The following is a 622-nucleotide window of genomic DNA, read 5'->3' on the forward strand; positions in this document are numbered from 1 at the left end:
GGCCCAGGGTGGAGACAGGCGAGATGCACACGATGGCTTCAGCATCCCTCCTGCATCAGCAAGTGGGGACTTGGAGAGAGTGGCCCAGGGCTGCCCGCCGTTTGCTGGCCTGAGGCCCCAGCTTCCGAACAACCCACCTGACGAACTGGCACTCGCCATCTCTCACGGTCACCATGACCCTGCTGCCGGCGTCCAGAGCCCTTCCAGAGATGGTGAGCCTCGTGCCCCCGGAGGCCGGGCCCCGACTGGGACTCACACGGTCAAACGTAGGCGTCTATGGGAGAAGATGTCCTAAGGGGCGGGGCGAGGGGGGTTGGCCAGGCCGCATGCTACCGGCAAGAAGCGATGGGAGAGGAAACGGGTAGGCACCCCACCCACCACAAAGGTGTAGAGCTGCTCAGACTGCGTGCGGAAGTCAGCCGAACAGTCGCCGACACAGAGCTCTGCAGGCCCTGGTGGAGGGCTGGGTACCAGTGACTCTTCCATCTCACAGACGATCCTGAGGGCAGGGTCCGAGAAGGTCAGACCCTGGAGGCCAGCCCCCAGTGGGGGATGAGGCCTGGTGTCCGCCAGCTGGGCTGCACTCACCTCTCAGCACTGATATACTCAGCGGGGATGGAGT

At 64.3% G+C, this 622-nt stretch overlaps 1 protein-coding gene across 1 annotated transcript in view; it reads right to left on the minus strand.

Moving 5' to 3' along the window:
* Window positions 1–622, minus strand: part of LOC104983511 (plexin-A3-like) — an 8873-nt gene that overhangs the window by 6482 nt on the left and 1769 nt on the right. The window contains 4 exon segments of the mRNA XM_010832940.1: window positions 6–50; window positions 138–274; window positions 379–499; window positions 589–620. Of these exon segments, the coding sequence (XP_010831242.1) occupies window positions 6–50; window positions 138–274; window positions 379–499; window positions 589–620 (335 nt within the window).

Source organism: Bison bison, unplaced genomic scaffold (assembly GCF_000754665.1).
Source record: "Bison bison bison isolate TAMUID 2011002044 unplaced genomic scaffold, Bison_UMD1.0 scf7180017862955, whole genome shotgun sequence".
Classification (NCBI taxonomy): Eukaryota; Metazoa; Chordata; class Mammalia; order Artiodactyla; family Bovidae; genus Bison; species Bison bison.